The sequence below is a fragment of the Pollicipes pollicipes genome, unplaced genomic scaffold (assembly GCF_011947565.3).
Source record: "Pollicipes pollicipes isolate AB1234 unplaced genomic scaffold, Ppol_2.1 Scaffold_4295;HRSCAF=5057_pilon_pilon_pilon, whole genome shotgun sequence".
In the NCBI taxonomy this organism is placed as follows: domain Eukaryota; kingdom Metazoa; phylum Arthropoda; class Thecostraca; order Pollicipedomorpha; family Pollicipedidae; genus Pollicipes; species Pollicipes pollicipes.
This window is the reverse complement of record NW_023596461.1, coordinates 32282217-32305755: the sequence shown is the minus strand read 5'-3', so window position 1 is coordinate 32305755 and position 23539 is coordinate 32282217. Positions and strand designations below refer to the sequence as shown.

Sequence of the window (23539 nt, the reverse complement as noted above, 5' to 3'; positions counted from 1 at the left end):
AAAACACGCCCAGCGCGGAGACACACCGCGACCGTGACCCCGCCGCGACCTGACCGCGACGCCGGCAGATCGCCGGGAACGGGCCCGACCAGGCGGCGTGACGGCCGAACCCGAGCGCTATATGTGGAGCTCTCGACGTGCGGTTCGTGCGGTCACTGCGCGATCTTTCGAACACTCCGGAGCCAATGCCACGACGCATGCTTTGTTGAACGTGGCACCAGATTCTAGCTTAATTCCCTGACATAGGGCAGCGATCTTTCTGCTATTTTCCAGACCACGCCGCTCTCTTGGCACATGTCAAAGTGTAAGCAATTTTATGCACGGCACGCCGTCGATTTCACGGCTTGTGGCGTCGATTTCACGGCTTTCGCGCAACGGCGTAGCTCGAAGTCATCGAATGCATAACGAAAACAGCGTGCCACTTGAAAGCTAAGTTTTAAGTCGAAGAAGTAACATCTGCAGCGTGTTGTGGGCAGATGGGTCTACCTTGTGCGCCAGTGAGTGATTGCGCCAGTGAGGATGTGGCTGTCGAGGAAGTGAAATTAGGCCAAGGGCAGGGCCAAATGATTTATTAGTTCCGCATGTCCGGTAGAACTTTGAGTGAGCCGATTAAAGAAAAGGGACCTGAAGTTCCTCGTTTTCGAAATTATTAGATCTGAACGTAAAATAACCGACCTTCATTATGCCAGGCAGTACAAAAAAAAAACACAATAAAACCTCTCATTAAACTCTGTCAAGTCTTCACTGGAGACCGGAAATCTGCCAGGTAGCTGTGCATATAGTTCAGCCTCATAAAGGAACTAAGGCTTTTTACCTCCTAAAGTTGAATCCACATATTTTCTAAAGTTCTTGATACCGACAGCAGACTGCACGAAACAGGCGTCATCGCGCATCGCTAGCCTGCTCGGGCCACGACAGGCTCCTCGCGTTCTTTCAATCTGTTTTTTTATGCTCTACAAGTGATTCCAGGACACGGAAACCATTCTGGTACGTGAGCAATCAGCGACATGGCAGGAGTCCAGAAAAAAACAAACAACTGCATACCAGGCCGGCTTCAGGTATTGTGGTACCTACGGCGGTAACCATGAAAAGCATCAAACTGTGATACATTGCCTGACGTGTTGCATGTTCAGCTTATGTGAACTACACGACCAAGCCGGGTAAAGTTCCGTGAATCGCCGGCTTGCAGAAAACTTAAGCGCCTAAAATTAAAAGGCGGTAACGGTATCACACTACTTAATTCTGGAAGGTTTGTGGCCATTCCTGGCTACACGCAGATAAAATACAATAGGACGAAAAAACATCACCCAGTTGCCTTCAGGCCTTTTTACTTCTCTATTGCCTCTCTTTTTTATTTTCTTGTCCAATTTTTCAAGAAAGTGGAAGCGAATAGAATTCCGTGGTCACGTTATTCTTTTTTTGTAATCGATCTTCCACAGCGAAGCACGGCACACCACTCAGCCCCTGTAAATGTTGTGGAGGGACGAACGGCACTTCCTGATATTATGACATGATATCCTGATCATGATATCATGATCATGATATCCTGATCATATGACATTCGTATTATGTTATCCAACTTCACGCTTATGTCAGACGAGAGGCTATATTAGCGATAGCAGACGTCCTGTTGCGTTCATACCTCTAGTGTTACGCGTCCACTGCCCGTGATCACGAATCTGGCCTGACACGAAATCCACACAGTCGACGTGTCATCTTGCCATCAGCACAAAGCAAGCTTCAGGCGCTGATTCAGAATTCCTGGAGCCCTGCCAGAGGATTCAAAAGAACCGGCGTGGGTCCCTATTTGTCCCCTGTAATCCTGGTAAGCTCGCCACCACTTTGCTGTCTTCAGCTCAACGCCCAGCGGCTACCATTCGGTTCTCCCAGACCACAAACACCACAGAGCAAAGCGTCCAGCATACCCCGGCCATGGCACAGTGCGCGGTGACAGCCGACGGTGGACGGACAGTCGTCACGAGGGACCAAACCTCAGCGGACCGTTACCTGGCTGCGGGTCACGTACAGCGAACAATGACGCCCCCCCCCCCCCCCCCATCGTTGCGGCTCGACAACGTCAGTTCGTACAGTTCCAGCGGGGCTCGGACGCCGACCGCGCCAGTGACGTCCGCGCCGCCGCTCCTGCTGATCATACTACTACACAGGTACCCGCGCCAGTGACGTCCGCGCCGCCGCTCCTGCTGATCACACTACTACACAGGTACCCGCGCCAGTGACGTCCGCGCCGCCGCTCCTGCTGATCACACTACCAAACAGGTACCCCGCGTCAGTGACGTCCGCGCCGCCGCTCCTGCTGATCACACTACAACACAGGTACCCGCGTCAGTGACGTCCGCGCCGCCGCTCCTGCTGATCACACTACTACACAGGTACCCGCGCCAGTGACGTCCGCGCCGCCGCTCCTGCTGATCACACTACTACACAGGTACAAGGAAGCCGCTCTGCCCGGCAACGACCCGGCCGCCGCCGCCTGTTTGCGCGGCACAGCAGCGGACAAACGTCGCAACAGGGCACGCGCCATCGTAAACAAGCGCGCTGGGTGGCCGGAACGGGCCACCGGTCGGCGCACAAAACGTTACAAAACTGGGGCAAGCGCCTGTCAGCGCGGCTGCAGCCGCCCCCGCCGTCGCCAGCACACCAAGGCAGGCGCGACCCGAGCGCCACGCCCACTACCGGACGGGCGGCGGGCGCGGGGTCCTCTCGCCCGGGCTGGAGCGGGCCGACCTAGAAAGCGGAGCAGAACCCGACCGCGCCCAGGTCGCCCAGGTCGCGCCCAGCAGAACCCGACCGCGCCCAGAGCGCATCCGCCGGCCAGTGACAGCTGGCACAGCTCCGCGTGGGAACCAACGGCAGCCGGGGGGGGGGGGGGGCGGTATGGTGGGGAATAGGGTCAGACCAGGTCATACGGATCAGATCAGCTGCGCGGATCAGTGCGCGAACAAGTCACGGGTCGCGGAAGCAAGCGCATTACCGCGCGTGGTCCTCAACCTGCGAGAGATGCACGCATGTCGTGCGCTAAGACACGCGCGCATCTCCCACAATTTGGAACTTCATGAATTTGGAGCTAGCTCCAATTTCATCCGACCGTAAGTGCGTGTGAAAACTCCTGCCAAAGGGCCAGCCGAAATTTGCGCGGCACAGTGGCGCTTTTTTGCGCAGTTTATAGCCACGGTGTCAAGTTCGCGACACGTTACAATGACGCGGCGAACCACCAAGTCGGTCGGAGCCTGCGTTCACCACATGGCTCAGTTTCGTCGCCCACGCTTAACGTCCCGTTGAAAACAGAGCCGAAGGGCCGAATGTGCGGCTGAATGTGCATTCAGCCGCAGACGAGCCGCCAGCGGTCCCATCCGGACGCAGCGGTGCCTCCGTACATTCAGCCGCAGACGCGCTGCCAGCGGTCCCATCCGGACGCAGCAGCGCTTCCGCACATTCAGCCGCAGACGCGCCGCCAGCGGTCCCATCCGGACGCAGCAGCGCCTCCGTACATTCAGCCGCAGACGAGCCGCCAGCGGTTCCATCCGGACGCAGCGGCGCCTCCGTACATTCAGCCGCAGACGCGCCGCCAGCGGTCCCATCCGGACGCAGCAGCGCCTCCGCTGCACGGGCCGCCCGCAAAGGTCAAGGCCGCACCGCTCCACCGCGCCGCTCCGCCCACGTCCGGAGCGGGACGGTCGTCGCCGCTCGCGCCGCACACGGTCTCCGCGAGCGCCGCGGGCCACACCCACACACGCGGGCCGCGGGCCACACCCGGCGTGGTCGGTCGCCGCGGGCCACGCCAGGCGTGGGTGGGCGGCGCCTCCCGCGTCCGCGGTGCCCTCCAGACCGGGCGGCGACCCCCGGCGGACGTGACACGCGAGGAGCGGCGCCTGGCGCGGCGCCGACCTCCGGCCGGAGACAGACGGCCTCCCTCGGGGCGCGCCGGGCGCCCAGCACCCGACACCAAGATCGGAATGTGATAGTCGCCGGTTGCGGCGGCACCAGGCCTCACCTGCCAGCCTGTCAGGTGCAGTGGGATCTGCTGAGGGGCTCACTCGGGGTCAGCGGAGCCGGAAGGGGATCCACCTGCCAGTCTGCCAGGTGCAGTGGGGTCCGCTGAGGGGCTCGCTCGGGGTCAGCGGAGCCGGGAGGGGGTCCACCTGCCAGCCTGTCAGGGTCCGCTGAGGGGCTCACTCCGGGTCAGGGGAGCCGGGGGGTCCATCCGCCAGCCTGTCAGGTGCAGTGTGGTTCGCTGAGGGGCTCACTCGGGGTCAGCGGAGCCGGAAGGGGGCCACCTGCCATTCTGTCAGGGTCCGCTGGAGAACTCACTCGGGGTCAGGAGAGCTGGGAAGCCTTCATAGTTCGGCCTGCGAAGCGGAAAGAGCCGAGGGGTGTGTGGCTTACTCGGGATCAAGCGAGTCAATAGAGACTCCAAGCTCCGAGGCGATTCAGTGGCTCTGACTCTGGTTGAGGTGACGCTGGGTCCGGGTCGGCGGCGCTGAGGTAGGGTCATTGCCCTGGCTTCTCAGCAGTGATGGCGATGCCTCGTACATCCGGGCGAATCGCCTGCTTAGTGAGCACTCAGCACGTGACATGGCCCCGTGCTAGGTTGTATCGCGTTCATCACCGGTAAGATCTAAGTAAGGTAAGGTAAGGTAAGGTTGTTTCACCGATGATGGAACACCCTAAAGTATTTTCCGAAAAACCGCTACTGGTGCTCAAATGCTGGGCGCAGACGTGACACGGAGAAAACGAGAGCCAAAACGACCTCTCAGTCGCCGGTGCCAGGACGAACCCTGCGCCGATCCGCGCTCGCTTTCTGCGGCGACGCTACGACGGCCCGACGCCGCCGCCGCCACCGAGTTTAACCTTGAGCCACCCGGTCTCGAGGCTGGGGCCCGGCCTCCGGACGACGCCGCCACCGACGTCGTCCGGCTCATCCGCACCGCTACACCAAAGTCGGGCGCGTCGGCCACGGGCCGTCGGCGGGTCATGTGACGTCACTGACCCCGGTCGAGCGCTCAGTCCGTCAGCCCGGCGACCGCTCGCCTGAGCGAGCATCTCATCCGCGGCAGGCAGACACGTGGCGCGGCGGCCGACCCGGTGCGGGCGGGCGCGTTGGCGCGACGGACGAGTCCGGCGTCAGTACGCGAGGCGGCGGCCGCGCGAGCTGTCGCCGGCCGGGGCCGCTTCGCGCGTCAACAACGGCGCGCGAGCGTCAACAACGCGTCAACAACGGGCCGAGGCACTGACGTTGCCACGCCCGGAGCTGGGCAATGCAGCCGCCCGTTGTTCGTCGCTGCTGGGTCGCCCAGTGATGTTGTTTTAACACGGTGTTCGAGAAAGCGCGGCCGCTTGCATCTCGTATGCGTCGCGCTTGCTGCTAAAACCGTCAGCCGATATCGCAACTGGAGACGACATGGGCGGTCAACAGCCGACCAAAGCCAACCTTTTCCTAGTCCTCCACCCAAACTCTGCGCGGCCTGTCCCCGACGGCCCGGGTCCCAGGACAGCGACCGAGCCGCGCCAGCCGCGCGCTACGCCGGTGTTGTCCGGGGTCAGGTGCTCTGGGCACATGTGGAGCCCAGCGAGGGCGGCGACCTCCGTCTGCTTTCACAGCCGCGCGCAGCCCCGCCCATGCGTCTGCACGGGTCATCGATCGTGTTTACGCTCCCGCCGGCGCGCGGCCGGGCCCGGTTTGCACGCGCGGCGACCGGTGACGCGGCGCAGGGGTAGCAAGGGTATGGGCAGGTAGAGGACGGCCCAGCCAGCTGCAGCGCAGCGCCGCGTCACCCGCAACGCACGTCGCCGAGAACGATCACAACGACCGGTGCCGGACCACCGCCGGAGACAGGACGCTAAGATATCATGCAGGGCGCTTTTGGAAATGACAGGCGTGACGTCACAAGCATCCGTGGTGACGTCATGACAAGCACCGGCATACGGCACCAATGGAACACGATACATGCCCCGCACCGGCCGCCACATTTGGTCCCCGGCGTCACTGGACCCACCAGTCGGCCGCAGGCCGGCCGGCCCGGTGAGCCGTGGCCTAGCTGCCCAGCTGCCGGCTGCAGCGTCGCCCAGCCGCCCAGCTGCCGACTGCAGCGCGCAGGTCCGACAGAGGTAGAGCCGTCGGCGCGACCTTGCTAGGGTCTGCTAACAGTCCTCGCGCGGCGCGCTGCGACTGGCTTCAGGAGCCGCTGACTCAAAGTCGTACTGCGAAACGCGACAACGTTTTCCTCGCGCCTAATCGCCATCGCCTGCGTCAGCGTACGGAGAAAGGGTATGCTTTCCGAGGGCGCAGTAAGCGGGCGCGCGCACCTGAGTCCGTGCCTTCAGTCCCAGGGCTTAGTGCTGATACATAAGGCCTTGAGCACGAGCGACAGCAACACACACGGCCGATTACGAGCTGCACGGACCGGCGAGTATCGCCAGAGGTCGGCTGGCTTCCGGTCCACCGTGCCCTGCAGCCTCACAGTCACATGGCGTCCTGCATGGTCCACCGTGCCCTGCAGCCTCGCGGTGAGGGACACCCCGCTTAGTCTGCTGTGCCCTGCAGCCTCGCGGTGAGGGACACCCTGCCTGGTCTGCTGTGCCCTGCAGCCTCGCGGTGAGGGACACCCTGCCTGGTCTGCTGTGCCCCGCAGCCTCGCGGTGAGGGACACCCTGCCTGGTCTGCTGTGCCCCGCAGCCTCGCGGTGAGGGACACCCTGCCTGGTCTGCTGTGCCCCGCAGCCTCGCGCTGAGGGACACCCTGCCTAGTCTCCAGCGCTGATCCAGTCGCCACCGGAGGCGGAGCGGCGGCGTGGGAGCGCGGTGCATCCACGCGTGGAGGCGGCAGCGTGGAGCGCAGGGCGTCGAAGGGTCAACGGCAGCCGGACCGGAGCGGAACGAACCGCACCGGCGCGCACCGGGCCGGCGGCAGCAGGCGTTTCGTCAGCAAGTAGCCTGCCGCGTTTTGCAGAGCAGCACATAGGCTGGTGTAAACGAATGTATCGCATTCAAAGAAGCCATTCGAGCGCGGCTTTGGCCTTGATGTCCGGAGAACCACACGGCCCGAGACGCCGACAAGACAAATGCGACTGACTGACAGGGCCCCACGGCGTCGACGTCATCCAAACGAAGTTTGATGGCCTGACCAGAACAGTTACCCAAATACAAACGAGAGACGATTCCCTCAAGGCCTAACCCCCCGACGAAGCAATGGGAGATCACGCTCCTTGGGGTGTGAGAGCCACACGAAAGACAACACCATTGTCAGGCAGCTGAGAACAGACCCGGATCCAGACCACCCAAACACAACCACACAGCACGCTATTGGCCGTGCGCATTCTCCCCAGGCTCGACCCCCCCCCCCCCCCCCCCCGCTCCCCCCGCCGCTGCGCAAGCTCGTGGTAAAGCAGCCGGCGCCGCCCCGCCGCCGAGCCCGTCCCGACGAGCGCGCAGACGTGACGTGACGGCTCCATTTACCACCGGGGGGGGGGGGGGGGGGGGGCACACGGCGTCCCACTCCGCACCGGCCGGCCGCCATCACATCACACCCCGTCCCCCCTCTCCTCCCCACACGGCAATCATGGGGGTGACGGCGTAATGGCGCGAGCCGCCGCGAGTCCGGGTCGGGGGGGGGGGCTGGGTGGGAGGGGGGGGGGGGGGGTGCCGGGTAGGGACGCAGTCTACGGGGAATACTGCGGAGCGGGAGCAGCACGACCGGTGCAAGCACTCTGGCGTCGTCCCAGGCGACGGGCGCTAGTGTCGGTGCACTCCTGAAGGTTGATGTCCCGCGAGGACGAATAAAGGGAAGAGACGCGGCGATTTCGGCGCGAAGGGCTCTGCCAGGTCAACCAGGGGGCACCGCGCCCAGTTCGCTGTCGCAAGTGCTTGCTATTTCTTTACTCTCCACTGCATATAGATTAGTTAGTGGCGTTAGCCTTATTCCTCGTAGAATAACCAGGCGAAAGGAGAGATAGATGCATTGATACTTCGTCTGCATGACTTTGTCGAAACGATTATCAGTGTCAGTCCACTAATATTCGTTTCTCTTCGAAGATATGCGTAAATACCTTAATATAATACGCAACATATACATAGATACGTGTATATACACATATAGTGAAAACGGAGACGCGAGTGGACGACAAATTAGTCAACCCATGACAATGTTCAAGTGCATCAATTATTGCGGGGAACACGCTTACGACGAATAATCTATCATCGTCATTGACATGAGCATCAGTTAAGCGTACAGGGATTGACCGACCAGAATCGCGCGGGGAAGATCCCCTCATAACCATCACTTCTCGAATCACGCATCACACAGGACGACAGTTCGTCAATCCACCCTGGACGGCCTCCCCAGACTGACTGTGATGGCTGCGGCCATCAGGACGCGGCCCTGCGTCTGCCAGCCGCATACTATGGCAGAGTCCGGCCAGGATCAGCGCCGCTGGTGACATCCGTGGTTCGAAGCTGTCCTGAGTGCGGTGGGTGGTGGTGCTTTGGTGAACCGGCGGATGGCTGTAAGAGGCTGTGATTGATGGCGGCGACAGCGTCACAGTGTTCACTGGCCTGCCACAAAGCCATGATGCGCGATGGTGATTCGAGTCGCATGGCGGATGGGCCGCTGGGCTATATGGCGCCCTGAGGCACGGTGCATCGGCGCATCGGTGCATCGCAGCATCGGCGACATCACAGCATCGGTGACGCGGTGACGTCACCAGACCGTGGTCAACTTTCAGATCAGACCAGACCCAACTGGACCAGACCAGACCAGGCCACACTAGACGAGACTGGAACCGACCCAGATCAGACCAGACCAAACTAGACTAGACTAGACTAGACTAGACCAAACCAGACCAGACCAGACCAGACCAGACCAGACCAGACCAGACCAGACCAGACCTGACCAGACCAACCTACGGTCCCAAGCAGCCCAGGCAGTGGCCGCGGCGACCCCTCCACGCCACCCTGTCCGGGCCGGTTCTCGCCCCAGCGTTGCTCACCGCAGCGATAGAGCTGTTTTCTCAGCGAGCCCCTCCCCCTCCCGTCCACGACCGCCGCTGCGCACCGCCGCTGCCTCCAGGCGGCGGACCGGCGACCTCAGCACCGGCATGAGCCCGCATGGAGATGAGATCTGACCTCGGCCAGTCGCCGAGGCGGCGGCACTGCATGCGGAGCGAACCGGGAGCACCGACCGGTCCCGATCACCCCCGGCCGCCGACACCCCAGACCGCTGACCACGGCGGCGCAGTCGGCTGCCGGCCATGCCGCGCCGCAGCAGACAAAACTGGCGCGTCGGTGGCGCGCGCTACGACGATGTGGCTGATGCGCCGCAGGATGGGTGGGGGTGGTCCTCAATCATGAAAACGCTGCGAATGGCAGGTGGAGATGAAAACCGCGGCCGAGCGCCGTCTCAGGCGACGTGAAGGGACGCTCGAGGCCCCACGCGGGCCATGCTGGCGTGATTAGCGTCGTCGCGGCTCATCTTGAAATGTGTTGCCATGGGCTAGTGACGACCGTCATTAATTGTGCCAGATTTACGGTTCTCCGACACATGGCGGTAACCGTGGGTGCGACCACCTCAATGGGGCAATAAATGTCAGGTTCTCGCGTACACTGACGATAAAATTGGCACGCTGACGGCAAACAGACTGCTCACCACACTCCTGGTGCCCGCTCGCTTTAACACACGGTCTGACCCACAGACTGACAACGAGATCGCCGCAAGTTAGGTGTTGTCGGGAAACGTGAACTGTCTTGCCTGGTAACTGTCGCCGTCTGTTATCCGTCCCTATATCAACGGTCCATGTTCACTCACGCATCGCAGACTATCCTGCCGAGTTCGCTTCAATGTGGAAAGGAAGATATGGCTCGAAAGGTCTGGTATAACTGATTTAAGCACCAGAACATTAATGCAGGTTGCTGTATGCCACAGTGAGTCCCGTGATACCTGTAATTGGCAACCACAAAAGCGCTTAGCGTTGAGCCGGGCAGCCCTCGGAACCAGCAGATTACAAACCAGTCAACAATAGCACGCCAACTCCAGCCACCCAGGTAAACGGACGGAGCGCGGGCGGACAGACCACCCATGTCCCGTCGCACCGCCACCGCGACCGTCCGGCGGCAGCCGAGTCTTCCACCACCGCCTGAGCGGCAGACCGGCGCGGCCGCGCCTTCTCGGACGCCCGGCGGCGGCACCCGCGACACTCACCTCCTCGCCCTCGCTGTGGCCGTCCCAGCCGTCGGCGCCGTCGTCGTCCTCGTCGGAGGCGCTGCACGAGCCGCGCCGGCTGTCGAGGCGCGCGTCGCCGTAGTCGAGCGAGCGTCGCGGCACGCGCGGCGACACCTGCGGTGACGCGCCCGTCACGTGGATCCGCGGAACGGCGATGGGCTCGGACGCCGCTGGCGGCAAGCGAGCACGTGGCGAACACGCGCGGCTTGGGCGCGTGCGCCGGACTCCAGCACTGCGTGGTCAGCTCGGGCACCACGCGGCCGTTCTCGACGCGCTGCGGCGCGCCCATGTCGCAGTCGGCGGCGGCCATGCGGTCGGCGGCGCGCTCCTCCTCGAACATCTCCTGCAGCTGCTCCAGCTCGCGGAGCGCCTCGACGGAGGAGCGCCGGCGCTCGCGGCGGCCCGGGAAGAGCGCGTCAGGCGCTGAGACGCGCCGGTCGGCCGCCGGCTCGCGCTGCGCCACCGCCGGGCTCTGCGGCGCCGGCGAGCTGGAGCGGCGCGACGGCACCGGCGAGGCGGTGCTGCTTCGCCGCGAGCTGGCGCCCAGGCTCACCACGCCCGGCGCGTCGCTGGCGCCGGCATCGGCGTCGGCTTCGGCGGTGGCGTCGGTGCCGTGCTTCTTGGAGAAGGAGCCCAGCAGCGAGTGTAGCATGCGGCCCGGCGACAGCGAGCGGCGGCGCTCCTTCAGGCCGCCATCCACGTCCAGGCTGGCCTCGCGCGGGCGGCCACGGCTCGTCTCCATGGCTGCGGCTGCAGATGCCGGCGGTGGGTCTCGCGGCGGCGGCGGCGGCGGCGGCGGGGCGGGGCGCTGACCTGGCAGGAGCCACTCGGTGAGGAAGCGCAGGCGACAGCAGCGAGGAGCGTTCAACGAACGGATTGGACTTCGAACAAATGGAGTGACTGGACTTCGAGCCGACCACTGCGTGGGCGAGTGTAGCCCCGGTGATGCGCGCCCGGGAGAAAACTACTCGGCCCAGGAGAGTCTTGGGCCCTGGACTGAAGCGGCAACCTCGCATCCCGCGGGCCAAGAAACGTTCCGCCCGTGTTGTTGCCAACTCACGGTCCCAGCAGCACTGCGTGACATAATAGCTGAACATCTGTTGGCTTGGCACCAACTCGTAGCCGCCCGGGCACCAGCGTGACGTAAAGCTTTGGAGTATAACGTCTTTATGGTGACGTCCTGCCATTTCTTTCAAAAAGGTAGGCGGAAGGGCTCTGACTGAAGTAAATCGGGGTCTCCGTTGATTTCCCGCCACGGTCTTAGCAGCTCAATTTCAACTTTTCGTTGCAAACAGGCTGATACCTCAAAAGGCTGGTATTTTGACCCAGCTTTTCTGTCACCATTTCCCCTGTTATTTTCTAGCTCGAATCGCTTCGGTGATCCGGAGAGCCATTCGGACAGCTTAAAGGGTCGGGGTCCCACCAGTCGCTCGTGGCGTTTTACACCGGGTAGGCCTCCCCAGAACCTAGCCTGGACCGTTACCTGACGGGACAGCCAACACGCTATGTCGGCGTCCTCAGAAAGCGGCTTTGCGGTCGGACCGGGCGCTAAGACGCTGGCCACGATCAGGGGTTCTCAACTTACACTCAGCGGTACGCGTTCCCCTCTAGATGCCTGGAGCAGCTTCAGAGGCTTCACAGAGCTCCCACTGCAGCGTGTGGCACGAGAAAGCAGCTCGTACTCTTTCCTCTCGACACCTCTATGTTTCGCACTTGTCGAACTCCGTTTAAGGGCATATCAAAGGTCAGGTGGCACTGTGAATCAAGTCCGGACCACCAGCTTGTTCTGGGCTGATTTACGGAATACGACTAGTCTCGGCATTGATTATGGGACCCGCGCCAGGCATACATCAACGTCGTTTCTACAAATACTTTGGCAAGCTCGCATCTGCAGAGGCGGGACAGCTGAGACCGAGCCGAAATAGTATATCAACGTGGTCGCCAAACGTACTTAAACGTAGTAACACGCACTGAAGAACGGGTAAGGTGAAAACGATAAAGATTGGGCCGATATCCACTCCCCGGCACGACGGCTTTAAGTCAGTCTTGCACCGAATAACCAACGGTGAGTCACGGTCTTTTTTATGAAAACCGCATAACCGGCGTATGACGTATCCATCCGAAAAACCGGTCCCACGAAACACAGCAGCAAAAAGCGACCGCCGAGCCTTTCCAATATGGTGCTCTGTCGGCATGACCGGCCGATCTGGACGACATGTGCTCGTGCATGGGAGCCGGCTAAAGGTTCGCGTGACGGCCTGGCTGCGTGGAGATCACTGCCACGGGGGAGTGGCCGCGGGACAATCAATGGATAAAACACCCAGCTGGGATGCTTGGCTGAGACGTGCGTATCTGGTTCGGAAATTCAGGCCGTACTTTACGTTCGGAATCCTCAAAACGAGCATATATCGCCCTACGTGCCGAGACAGCTGATCGCGATCAATATCTAAGGACGGCACGCAAAATGCCTTGCCTCTTGCAAAAACATGCCTCTTGCTGATGAGCAGAAGTTTATGCCTCGAAACGACCCGAAGTGAAAATACCCACACATTTCGCGTGAAACATGAGCGCCACGCCTTACGGATCGACATCAGAAGTGCAATTTCTCGCCCAAGCTTCACGAGCGTTTCGGCGTGCGGGATGGCTCCGTAAAAGCGCCGCAAAGACGCATTTCAGAACAAATCAACATGCTGCTCAAGCCTAGCTATGGATGATACAGGCATTCTGTACACTGTTTACAGAAGCACTACTCTTACACTCAGCGTTGTTTACTAATGAATACGATCATTAGGTGACTTCACCTCCCACACAACTTGTACGGCCCATATATCAAGATGGGAAAAGCTGGGCAGGCCACACTCTTCACAAAACAAAACAAAACAAAAACTGCAGGAGCAGCGAGAATCGCTGAAGACTAAACAACGCGTCCATCTGTTCAGGGGCTGAAACCCATCAGCAATGCCGCTTCTGATCACGAACGTGACGGGCAGAAAGCTGAGGAGTGACACCCTGACTCCAGCTGCACCGTTCTTGCGCCGTATCCGTTACGACTACGATTGGGTTCGGATTCGGATTACGGTTACGATTCGCCCGCAACGTTTTGGCTTCAATGTAGGACACATGGATATGTAGACGTTGACATATGACATGTAACAATGACACGTGAGATATGACAATGTAGGACATACAAGCGTTTTGAGACTTAACATATATGTATTCGAGTGCATTTAAATAAAATCTAGTCTCGCTGCACTAGCCTCCAAAAAAGCAAAACCTAGTATTATCTAAATGCCAATCGATGTGAGGACATGTGTGACAAATTGCATTAGTTATCAGTACGATCCATAACCTGCGCACTGGGTCAAAGCAAACTTACGCTCACGTCACAACTTTACAGCATGGGCGTAGAAACAGGGGGGGGGGGGGCAGCGGGGCCAAGGGCCCCCACTTTCCAAGGTGGGGGGGTTGGTTGAATGTTGAAAATCATGTTACATAGTCTTTTACTAGTGATCAGTTCTGACTGAATCTTGAACATTTTAAGACTAACCTGGATTGGTCATGTCAATATGGAACCCATTTTATCTACAATGTACGTTCAGGGATTTCTCAATATCTCTGAAGAAAACAGAGGACGGAACTGGAGCCTGTGTGACAGTTATTGGACCACCTTTGGCGATCAGGGATGTTATCGCGTAAATGAGGGTTCCTGTGCTGATCCCGAGCCACCTGCGCGGGTCAGAAGGCCTCCCGTGTCAGGGAGGGGAGCAATGTGATATGATATATCCCTCCAATGGCCCCGGATCGACCAGGAGATCCCACCCCGTGTCGCTAGAATGACAGCCAGAAGACGCTTCGCGATGGGACGGAGTGGCCCTTCCGCTCTTGACCGGAACCGGTAATGCGTCCTTAATGTTCTACTCAGGGGACGCCCTGCCCGGAAGCAAATAAGGGCCTCATTATTGTTGAGTAGAGTGGATCTCATTTTTGTTCAATAGAGTAGGTTAAAATGAATTTTAAAAATCGAACGAGGCCATCCCATGTTTGTCTAAGAACGTTCATTTTTTCAGAATGGATTAATGAAAAAGTGCATCAAAATGTTTGAACATGCCTGCCCGCAACCTCGAGAGTGACAGCGAAGGTCTGGGTTGCAGCTTCCGTAAAACCGAAAGACGTCGGCCACTGGAAGTGCCGCCAGACGGCGGCCGCCGTGTTAATCTGTCTTCTGGACACATAAATGGCAGCAGAAACACGAAAAATAGAGAATCTACCTTTACTCTTCCAGTTCCAGCACCAGATTCTAGCGACACTTCGCGGTGCTTTAAGGGCCAATCTGTTCTTATCATCAGTCCAAAAATCGTGCACGTGAAATATGCGTCGACTGCCTTGCAGATGTCAGATTTGATGTCCTGAAGCGTTCAAAGATACTTCTTTCTGAAGCGTCCTCACTTTCGTCCACCCGTTGGCCACGGCTCAGTACAAGCTGTTGAGCCGACGCTGCGTGGCCTGCGGCGATCTTCGGGTGAAAGTCGGGTAAACACCGAGTTGTACTGAGCACAAGCTTAGGGCCTAGGCTTCTGCAACCAGATATGGTTCGGATTCCCACGGCTAATCCCTTTCGTTTTCGAACCAACTGAATGACCTGTCTAACGGATCCTGGAGTCAGCTTTTTATCCACATAAGCATCAGGCTACCTCCGTACAACAAATGTATTGAAAACTAGACGCAATGCAAAGCAGGTTTGTCCAAAAGTTAAGAATAAATATGTGTATATATATATATATATATATATATATATATATATAATATATACTGCGATACTCCTGAGTGCCAGCCTTACCCAGCTGGTGAATTCCCGCAAAATGCTATGCTTTCCTTCATGCAGGCAAGCCACAAGGATGGCGACAAAAGCTCAGGGGGAGGTGGCATCACGGAGCTACATTCACGTTGACTGGTTGACTACACAGTAAGCAGCGCCGATGTACTACTGTAGCAGACCCCACCATCTCCGAAAAAGCTAGACAAAATATCCCGACCTCGACATCAAACCCCATGGCTTGAGCTAACTTCGCTCCGTTCTTGACTGCGCCTGCAATTCCTTACCAGGTGGTGTCCCACGAACACGCACTTCACGGCAATGCACTTCGCGCAAAATTCGGAACTGCGCGCCTTAAAATCCACGGAGAAATCCTCGTCCCTCGTCGCACGCCACCTCAGCTATGTCCGACTGCCAGCAGCACGCACTGTCGGCGAAACAAAAACTCCGCTTGTTGGGGCGTCTGGCAGCTGCCGTCGGCGGGTTTCCAGCAGGCTCCCTTTGGCACGTGCGACGCCAGTCCACGGCAGCAGAGTCAAAATACCGCGAGATCGCCCAGCTGCAAACGCACCCAAAGGTCCACGCTGCTGCACTGCCGCGGCTCGGCCGGTGGCGACGCCGCGTGGTCGCCGCGAGTGGCCTTGATTTCGTTCGCCGCACTCTCCGCCGCCAAGCCGCGCGAGACAGACGCTTGCGGCGCAGCCTAAACAGCTGACCAAGGACTATTGCGACGGCTTGCGCTTACTGATCCGACGCAGCACGAGCAGATTCCTGCACGGTGAGCTCGCTTTCTGGCCACTTCCGCTGGAGACTAGTGATATCGCGCTGCAGCCGCGGCACGACTGCGCAGGCTCGTAGCGCCTGCCGTGGCGGCTCTCGGGACGGCCGTAATTTTGTGACGTCACGTGACGTAACGGGGCTGGCCGCCAGTGCCCGCCCTGCCTCACCCTTGCAAATAGACGGGACGGTGGCTAATTATGGCCCTTATTGCACGGCGTTGCGGGTAGGAGCATGTCTAGTTGAACCGCGGCCGGCTAACAATGAAGCAAACAAGCCCCCCGTAAGGTAACTGCGGCTAAATCAGGATGTCGGATACAGGCACACTGAGTCGACTGCCTCCGTGAATAACAACTGGAAACACCTGAACAGCAGAGCCCACCGTCCATTTCCCATGCCGCACGCTTCAGTGCCTACACAGATCTATGCCATGAATCAGGAGCGCAAACATTTCGCTTGCAAATCCTAGTACAACACCCAACATTGCCTGCGATGACGTGTTAGAGGCAAGAGTGAACTTCAGTGATGTCACTCCGCAAAGGTTTTGCTACCTGAGTGCCAACAATCTGAGACTAGCACCAGGCCCATAATGATGCACCCAATTCATCACTTGAAAAAATGCATCTCCGCTGCAGACCTTCCTCATTCAGATGGCGCTGCTGGTGAAATGTAGTGTCTGGCAGGTACCGGATCGGTTAATCCATTGTATCCCGTTATCTCCTTCCGGTCATAAATGCATTGACATTATCGTATCGGCTCGATGTCCAGTCTTGTCCATCTCTCTTCACTGTCGGACTCTCGCAAAATCTCAAATGCTGATGATTGAGCGAACTTCCATGAGATGCTGCGACAACATCCGTGCGGCTGTGGTACACAGTATGTTGTGCCTTTCAGGCGCCGCGGGCCTCGGGGGTTGGGGTGGGGGTGGGGTTGGGGGAGCCTCTGCTGCGGGCCTCGGGGGGTGGGGGTGGGGTTGGGGGAGCCTCTGCCGCGGACCTCTTCGGCGCCCGCTCCCAACTGGTGTTCTTAAGCCGTTGAGACCTCATGCGATCGATGCCCTTGGTAATTACCTGGCTGTGTTAATTCCCTGACAATTAACAGCAAATGGGTGACAGATGAGCGCTGAGAGCGACTTCTCAGAACATGAGCTGTTGATTGAAAAGTTGCAATAAGATGGAGTTCCACCGACTCCCAACAACGTTGGCATAATTTTAACCAGACACGGATCAAGAAGTCGACGCCATGCACAGATACGGTTACCTACGAACATTTCCTGTTGTGAAAGAAACCCAGCCTGAGCATATCGATGGCAGCGGAATCCGCGTCAGCTGGTAACGCTTAGGCTCCGTGGCTCCGCCGCTGTCCCGGCCATAAATATAACAGCTACTTTCCCTCGGACACCAGACCTTCCAATGTCTCCGCTGTGGTGGAATCCACCGTGACCTTAACAGTGCATTGCTTATGTCTACCGCCCCATTGCCGGATGACGACTGAGCGATATCCCCGCCGACTGCTCGTGGAGGAATCTATCAGCTCGTTGAAATTCAATGGCATGCAACTGCGCGTGTCTGCGACACATTTTGAGGCAGTCCCTGTCTCCAGCCGCCATTGAAGATCCGAATCGAGAATGGCTGCCTTGCAACCGCAGAGCAATGCTGCAGCCCAAACACGAATTAATGCAGGACACCAGGTCGCAGCTCAGAGTATTCCAGCGCCCCGCACCTTCCGCTTCCGGCCGTTCCGCTTCTGGCGTTAGAAAAAATACGGTCGCCTCTGGCATGGCGACTTGACACCTCCGGTTCTGCGCAGGGGCACCAGCAGCGTCAAAAGCTGCCAGAGGACTGCACGGTTCATGACGGCATGACGCATGATGAACAGCATGCATGCCGAGGCTCCGACACCAGAGGAGCTGCCAGAGGACTGCACGGCTCATGACGGCATGACGCATGATGAGCAGCATGCATGCCGAGGCTCCGACACCAGAGGAAACAGTACGTTTCCATTGCTGACCTTGACATTATGCACTGCGACAATCGTACATCGATGTCGTTCCCGCGTGACATGCCGATTAGGTTGCGCAGGAACGATGATCATTTAGGCAGCAGAACCGGTTCATATGTTTAGGCCACGCCATTGAGCAAACATGCTCTCACGAGCGCATTATCCGTCGATCAGCAGCCCATAGCGTGCCTTTGGAATGCACATACTATCATTGATGGCTGGATGTCCAGGCTGGTCAAGGTTTATGGGGAGCGCAAGCTACTCAGACACGCCAGAGCACATGATCGCCTGTACGTAGCCTGTACGAGAAGAGCAGGCCCGGCCCCATTGCCACCTGCATGCATCCACAGCCTTTTATCATATCAGGGCGGTGAACAATCGGGGCGATTCAAACCGCACCTGGCTCGAGTGTCAGAATTACCGGGCGTTCGAAAGCCCGGTGACACAGAGCCAGAGGTCAGTGTTCTCAGAGGCGAGCGAGGATAGCAGGGGGCCAGCAGCGGTCGTTCGATGTCAGTTATTGGCTACATGTGTCCGACGTCGAACATCTTTCCCAGTGGCGAAGCTCACATCACTGGGCAGAATCTGCACAGTCGGTGGGTTTATGGGGCCCTTGAGACCCGAAGTCAGGTCTCCAATCACAGTCGGGGAGTTCTAATGCATTCAGCCTTGTCCAGGATGTCCCCCAATGCTATTCCAAGGTTACATACATCGATTGAGTCGCTGTCATGGCACTGAGATTCCCGTCAGTCAGGCGCAAGGTCATAGCCTAGGTGAACCGGACTTGAACACGTCTATAAAAACTGATAAATGCCTCTGAGGTCTAAAAATGTTTTATGGGTGCCTCTACCGGCGTACTGGACGAACCGCTCCTGGTTTCTTAAAAGTCAGCGCTTTGGCATGTAAGATCAATCTTCGACGGAACACAGGAAATGGTACTGATAAATCTCTCTCTTCGACGAAGCTGCAGTGGATCATCAGCTGATGCCAGCCAGCATCAAGCGCACTATCTTGTTTGTAGGGCGCAGAGAGCCTATCAGGGATCAGTTAATGGTGATCGTTCAGCATGGGCTTTTCAAGGCTTAACCCAAGCTGAATAGTTCACCTGGACTGTTCCCTATAACCATGTTAGTGTCAAGTGACCCCTTGGCAGCCTTATCGACCGCCGCCCCCAATACTGATCAGAACTTCCGGACGTCTGCGGTGAACACCGATACCAGCACCAGGACGAGAACGGACCGAACCCGGGGTCTTTCCTGCACCAGGGCGAGAACGGACTGAACCCGAGGTCTCTCCTGCACCAGGACGAGAACGGACCGAACCCGAGGTCTCTCCTGCACCAGGACGAGAACGGACCGGACCCGAGGTCTCTCCTGCCCCAGAGCGAGAACGGACCGAACCCGAGGTCTCTCCTGCACCAGGGCGAGAACGGACCGAACCCGAGGTCTCCTCCACAATATGATCTCGGCCGCCGCACACAGCGCACCACAGCTGTCGTTGTGTCTTCTTCGCTTCCTCGGATCAGTATCAACGAGCGGCTCAGTCGGCTGTGCTGTACCGCCCGGACCGCCAATACCGTGTTTGACAGGTACAGGCATGTCGGATGTATCGCTGCCCGGTTATTCTAACACGACGGGACAGCCGTCTTCCACTCGTGAAGGTCATAATGGCGGACTACGTCAGGCCTACGTGCTTACGGCGCATAATTAGTGTTCAGCTGGCTGGGAGTCTCAGAGCGGCAGAAGATGGCGAGCGCTGCGCAAGCGTGAGACGCAGCGTTGGAGGATGTTCGTACCGCACCAACTCGATTCAACGTCGAGACAACGCAATGTTTCTCCTAGGTTGTTCACGTTGAGTGCGATCCACAGAATGTAATGGAGTGGGTCACACACAATCTCTCAGTTACATGCATCTCAACACCGTTCTTTTGAAGCAGACGTGATTTTTTCGGCGTTCGTCGCGGGGTCTGCGCAGTATTGCAGAGGCGGCCGACATGCGTGCCACCCCACGACCACCGCGGCGTTCGTCGCGGGGTCTGCGCAGTATCGCGAGGCGGCCGATATGCGTGCCACCCCACGACCACCGCGCGCGTTCGTTTCGTCGCGGGGTCTGCGCAGTATTGCGAGGCGGCCGAAATGCGTGCCACCCCACGACCACCGCTGCGCAGAAGTCGCCGCTTCGCCGCATTACGGCCGTCTTCGCATCGCTTCCGCCGTTCCTCGCCCTGCCGCGGGCCGCGGCAGCGGCGGCGGGCGGGCGCGGGCTCGCTGCGAGCACCTACCTTTGAGGCGCGCCCCTGATCCGGCTCGTGCTCGCTGTTCTCCGGGATGGCCGTATACTCGATCATCATCTGGATCCGCCAGCGCTTGTCCTCGGCGCCCCGGTCGACGGTGCTGCCACCTTTTGCTGCGAGGATCTCGTGCACCGGCGAGCGGCTGCGGAGGTACTTGTTGCGACGAGAGGGCGGCTCCTTCATCCTGGGGTGCAGGAACGGCGTGGTTAGCGTCGGCGATGCGGAAGGACGCTGAGGGGTACGACAGTTGTTGTCGATCCAAGCCCGTTTGATGTGAGAAGTACTGGAAGATAAATGCAGTGACACGGAAATCACTATATTTCCCAAGCTTACAAGCATTCTGACGCCCCGGGCTGGAGCATGGTTTGAATGTCCGGTTATGGTGGAAAAGTCCGTTACTGCTCTCTCCTCGATGACAGGGCTTGGTACGTCAAGGACATGGGAGAACCCCGTTGGGAGTACGGGTATCACATTCTGCCAGTGGTATTAATTTTTCAGAGCACATCAAACGGCCGCCATGCAGTTGACACACAAACATCCTGAAATATCGCACATAGCTGCAATACTTATGGGGACGAACCCATTCCTGTGATCTGTGCATGCATTCATCGGGCCATGCTGCCGCGTTCACCACGGTCGCAACCCGGTCCGGGTTAGGTTTGTGCTTTTTCATCATCATTTAACCGCTCTGACCGATCTAGCTGGGGCGCCGACGGTGGGTGGCCTCCTTAACCATGGGTCTGACATATACAAAAATATGCAAATACATATACATACACATATATAAAATATACATATATATAAAATGTACATACATATATATATATATATATATATATATATATTCTATATATATATATAATATATATATATAGAATATACATATACAAACAGAAACGAGCGGCGCCACGTTGTTCGGGGTCGGCTCCATGATTGATTCGTGGGAGGCATGTCAGAGTAAATCACGATTTTTTGGGAGTCATGTATTGGCGGAACACTTCCTTCTTCACATCCGATTTAACTCCAAAATAACTTAAAATATTGGTCCATATTTCAAAATAGGCCAATTATCGCAAATATCGAACACTTTGGGTCACCATAGGCAAAGTAAGAGCATACGCAACGGGGGTAATACATTGACGTTGGTTTCGGCGCAGGCATCAGGGTGTTCATGTATCCTGCATTCTTCATCAGCTTTGAATATCCTGCATTCGCGACTGATCTCTGGCATCGCTGGGTTGGATGTTACATGTATTGCAACGCAGAGTACAAGGGTAAGCGCTTGTATGCGCCAGATCAGGCTTTAATAGGCATCAAATGTTTTCGTTAACAGGGCGGATCTAGCCTGCGCTTTTTTTGGGGGGGGGACCAACCGTTCGTCGCCAGCTGGCTTGTGTGGGATCCGAGGTCCAGTGCATGGTGCCTCTCGCGAGTACCTAGAAGGGACACCATTCAAGCACAGAAATGCTTTTGAATCTTAAACAGAAGTTAAAACAAAACAGCTAAAAGTTAAAGGTAAATCAGACGGTAAGTAGACGAGACTTTTATGAAGTACAGGGAATGCTTGGAGGGGGCAAAACATACTCTCAGGGTTTTTTGTGGGGGGGGGCATGGCCCCGTGCCCCCCCCCCCACCCCTTCAAGGATCCGCCTATGTTCATTAATATCATTTTCCATCATCTCACGTCCGCCACCAATCCACAGTAGCTTGTATGCCTTTGGGATTATTATGGTCGAACGTCGAAATGTAGAAGTATGAAAGAGATCTGAGTGGTATATGTAGTTAAAGCGAAAAAGCCAACCGCATGTTTTGCCCGTTTGAATGGGTCCCCGAATCCGTTAGAAATTTGTAACAGGCTATCAAGGTAAGTTCAGAGAGCACGATCTCGTTTCATACCTGATCCGTCCAAACCGGTAAAATGGATTACCAAATATCAGCGGGAGGGAGGGGGAAGCGGGGGGGGGGGGGGGGTAGCTCCCCGCATCTCATCGCATACCAATAAGGTTGAGGGCACGTTTATTTGCATTATACACTGTCATTCGCGGCAAAGCTCAAAGATAGCCCCTTCTGCCACTGATGCAGAATACATCTGGATGAGTAATTGCAACACTTGCGTTGCGTTGCGACAACACAACTCGGGCGTTTTGCACGCATTTCCAGCACATCATTCTTGTTTGTCCATTTGAGCCGGGTCATAGGGTAAAACGCGTGCTTTCAAACAGTCGCTTAAGGTCATCTCCAACAAATTAAATGGGGCAGAATGCATCGCACCTGATCACACATGCACCGGCCTTGGCCTTGGCTACCTCATTAACATGCACCCGGGTGGCCGGCTGGATACATTTCGCTCGGGTGGGGGTCAATGTAATCCCCCCTAAGATCTCAGGAACTAAGCAAGCTAGAGACACCTAAATGCACAGGGTGTGTTGACCTGTACGTGAACTCACATATATCTAAGTTTGATATTCCTAGGTCACGACCTTTGAGTCAAATAAGATAAGACAAGGCCAAATTTTAGGTTGGCCTCCAAAGGGCCCTTAGAACCTAGATAACTGTTCTAAGCAGGCGTGCACATGCTTATCTAAGGTCAGTGACCTCGTCTGACCCTTGGGAGGTCATGGTGACCAAAATCATACAAGACCGCTTTGAGTTTTGCATTTGGATAAGCGACAAAGATAACGCTAGGCAGTATGTTCATGAAAACAAAGTGTTGACCTGGGTCATTCTAGGTCAGCGAACTACTCTGACCTTTAGGAAGTCTATGGAGGGTGTATAATGCGGTTTTTTATCAATAAATTCGAAATGAGCACCAGAAACTACTCCACACCGCAAGCCCTAGAGCAATAACACAGGTTAATTTTGACCTTGGTCTGACCTTCATACCTGACCTTAGGTCAATTCAATTTGTTGATTCAATTATTGTACTACCTAAGAAACTCTCTCAGAGATGTATGGCTTCGTCTAACACTCTGTCGTTGGATCAGATTGAACGATCACTGGAAATTGCTTTCATTGAAACCACGGCCTGACTTTGACCTGCCATAGGTCAGCGACCTTACCAGGTACATCTAATTTTTGATTCCAGACGACCTGCTATTTAATTGTCTACAGCTATGCAAACTTTGCCGCGGCTAAGCCGCGCCGTTCGGAAACCATTCTAGGAAAAACCTTCAAGGGGTCAATTTGACCGCTCGCCCGGGCGCGTGTTAACGCGTCAGGCCTCCAAACCAGCACCGCCCGGAAGCCTGGTTCAGCCCCGGAGCCGCCCGTGCGGCAGGGTCCCCGCTGGTACGCGCCGGTGCCGCCCCACCCCGGCTGGACCCCGCTCCAGCATTGATCCTCGCGGCGCGATCTTCCCACAGTTTGTTGATGCCGGTGTGGAAAGGTCATTTGGCACCTGGCCCGAGGCGCCAGGTGGTAACAC

At 57.4% G+C, this 23539-nt stretch overlaps 1 protein-coding gene across 1 annotated transcript in view; it reads right to left on the bottom strand.

Annotated features, from left to right (window-relative positions):
* The window catches only part of SNF4Agamma (SNF4/AMP-activated protein kinase gamma subunit), a 223184-nt gene that overhangs the window by 189923 nt on the left and 9722 nt on the right, over positions 1-23539 (bottom strand). The window contains exon 2 of the mRNA XM_037219712.1: positions 20104-20299. Coding sequence (XP_037075607.1) covers positions 20104-20299 — 196 coding nt within the window. The remainder of the gene's footprint in view (positions 1-20103; positions 20300-23539) is intronic.